The 2,587-nt window shown below is 27.0% G+C and overlaps 1 protein-coding gene across 1 annotated transcript; it reads left to right on the top strand.

Annotated features, from left to right (window-relative positions):
* On the top strand, positions 433-2,376 carry LOC107635488. Its single transcript, XM_016338973.2, has 3 exons — positions 433-553; positions 1,007-1,068; positions 1,720-2,376. The coding sequence occupies exons 1-3, from the start codon at positions 517-519 to the stop codon at positions 2,020-2,022; spliced, it is 402 nt and encodes a 133-aa protein (XP_016194459.1). The 5' UTR covers positions 433-516; the 3' UTR covers positions 2,023-2,376.

Raw genomic sequence — 2,587 nt, 5'->3', positions numbered from 1 at the left:
AGTGATATATATATATATATATATATATATCAAGAGAGCAAGATTGAAGAATTTCATAAGTAAAGAGTATTTTTTGATACTCTATTTAACTGTAAAATAATTTTAAGCAGTTATGATTAGTAGCCTAGTAGGTGTTATATAAAGAATGTTTTTTATTATTAAATTATTTTTGGGCTTTTTTTTTGTTATTAAACCAATTAAGTTTTTTTTTTTAAAGAGTGCACTTCATTTAGCATACAAATTTTTCTATTTTTTTTCTGTTGCTTTCACTGGGTACTTTGTTTTCTATTATAATGGAAAAATGACTTAGCAATAAAAGACATTCTTTATATAACACCTACTAATAAGAGTATTAAGGAGTACCTTTTATCTACTGAATTTCTCAATTTTACTCTCTTGATATGTGGTGTTAATAATATATAATAAATATATGAGCAGGAACCAATAATTGAAAGGAGTGGAATTAGGAAACTATGGCTTGGAGCAAAGAAGAAACTTACAAAACATGAAGAAGACATGGATTCCAAGAATACTCATGAAGAGAATATTTCAGGTGCAACAACATATTTTGATGGAATATTTGATGAGGGAGATCATAAAATTGTAAAATGTTGTAAACAACCAAGAAAGCTACTCTTAATGGATCATGGTTTTGTAGCATTCACTGATGATTATCATGGGCCAACCCACCACCTTCCAAAACATAACTGAGTAAAAAGCTTTCAAAACCCTTGTGAGTGTATAATTATATACATATGTGTATTTGCTAGCTTAAAATTAATTAAACTAAACTTTCATTTCATGTGCACCTTTTACTTTCCTAAAACTTTTATTTAATTTGAAACATAATATATATACTTGTTTTTTTTTTTAAGAAATCTTTAGATAGGGATGGATTTGAATCACCTCTTTTTGTTGTGTGTGCTAATGAAGATGGTAATATAAAAAGTATATTCATAATTTATCAAAGATTTTTTTCCCCTTATGCTTTAATTTCATTGCTCAGGAAATGTGCTATATGGTTTGAAGTCCTCTTTCGGAAGCCTAGGAGAGCAAAAGAAAGATCAGGTTCTAATTTTTTATATCCTTATACATTATTTTTATTACATCATTTTTGTTCCCAACATTATTGAATATGCATGTGTTTAAAGTTTTAGAGTTATGATATATAGTTTAAAATAATACTCAGGTTTGACATACAAGACTATATATTAAAATCAATACATATAGTCTCCATATAAGTGTTATTAGGAGATTAATTCTTAAACTAAAGTTGATTCTTAATTAGATCCTCACCTCATTCATTGGAAAGAAGAATCAACACAGTTCAATTTCAAATGTGCAATACTTTATTTTAGTATGTTATCTCAATATAATGATGACTTGTTCTTATTCTTTTAAAGCTTCTCTCATACTGAGAGTCAAACCTTGTCATTTTTTTCTTTTCGAAAGAAACAAAGTTTAATTTTAATACATTGACAATGTAAAATATTTTATATAATCGTGCAATCATATTCATCTTTTTAAATAATTATTTACGTAGTTAATAAAAATAATAGTTATTTTAGTGATGTGGCATTACATAATTAAATGTACGTGTAAAACTGTTTTACACTGGTTAGTACATCAATCAAAATTAAATTCAAGAAACATAATCCCATTTTTTTTTAATCAAACAGTGATCTAAAAATAATATTATTGTACATTTATTTTACACAGAATAAGCATGTGATAATGGAGTCAAAGGCATCAAGATTATTCACCAAATTTGTGATTCCAAGGAGAAGTGGTCCAACCAAAACAAACAGAAAATGTTCACAAGATTGCAATGATGTATCAATTAATGAAAGAAGAAGGAAGAGCTTAAAGATATCTGAAGGTACTTCTCATAAGAAAGATGAAAGCCATCATCACCAAAGTCTTGTTGAGGCAGAAAAAGAGGTAGCCAATCTCATCTATAAAGATTATAAAGGAAAACCAAGCCACAAGCCACCCATCAATAATAATGAGCCTGGAAATTGAGATAGATCCAAAGATAAGAAGAGTGTAATAATAATAATAATTAATAATGATGATAATGCCATAGATAGATCCATATATTATACTATAGTATATGTATTTATTAGGAAAGTTCTGTGCCATGTAGCTAGATAACAATTAATTAACTACTTTGGTATGGCCTTGCAGCTAGATATAACTAATATAGGTTTGGTTTCCTATTATATCTATAGTTTTATATTTTATTTTATGTGTATCAAACATAGGACTTAAGTGGTTTCAATTTTCTTTTCATCATATAGTACTAATCAAGCTTGGATATAGGTAAAGTTTCTGTAGCCAATAAACTATAGCTCAAATGACATAATTTTTTCATACTCACTTAGAAATCGCAGATTCGAGTCTTTCTATTTTTGATAAAAAAAAAAAGTGAAGTTCTGTAGTTTAAATATTTTCTCATGCATTATGATTATTGTATATTTTATCATTGAAATTTCGTGAGTCCCATAATGAGCTTCCTTATTAATGAAGTATATATATATATTTAGGAGATTCACGAAAATAATTATGAGAAGAACATAAAAAGTTT

The sequence above is a fragment of the Arachis ipaensis genome, chromosome B04, assembly GCF_000816755.2.
Source record: "Arachis ipaensis cultivar K30076 chromosome B04, Araip1.1, whole genome shotgun sequence".
Lineage (NCBI taxonomy): Eukaryota > Viridiplantae > Streptophyta > Magnoliopsida > Fabales > Fabaceae > Arachis > Arachis ipaensis.
Note: the sequence above shows the minus strand (reverse complement) of the source record. Positions and strands in the feature narration are given on the sequence as shown.

What these genes read in the sequence shown, in the direction of transcription:
- LOC107635488 (XM_016338973.2), top strand. Translation starts at nt 517, where the DNA reads ATGGATTCCAAGAATACTCATGAAGAGAATATTTCAG. An exon ending in TCATGAAGAGAATATTTCAG is followed by an intron (nt 554 to 1,006) that starts GTGCAACAACAT and finishes TTCATTGCTCAG; the next exon opens with GAAATGTGCTATATGGTTTG. An exon ending in GAGAGCAAAAGAAAGATCAG is followed by an intron (nt 1,069 to 1,719) that starts GTTCTAATTTTT and finishes TATTTTACACAG; the next exon opens with AATAAGCATGTGATAATGGA.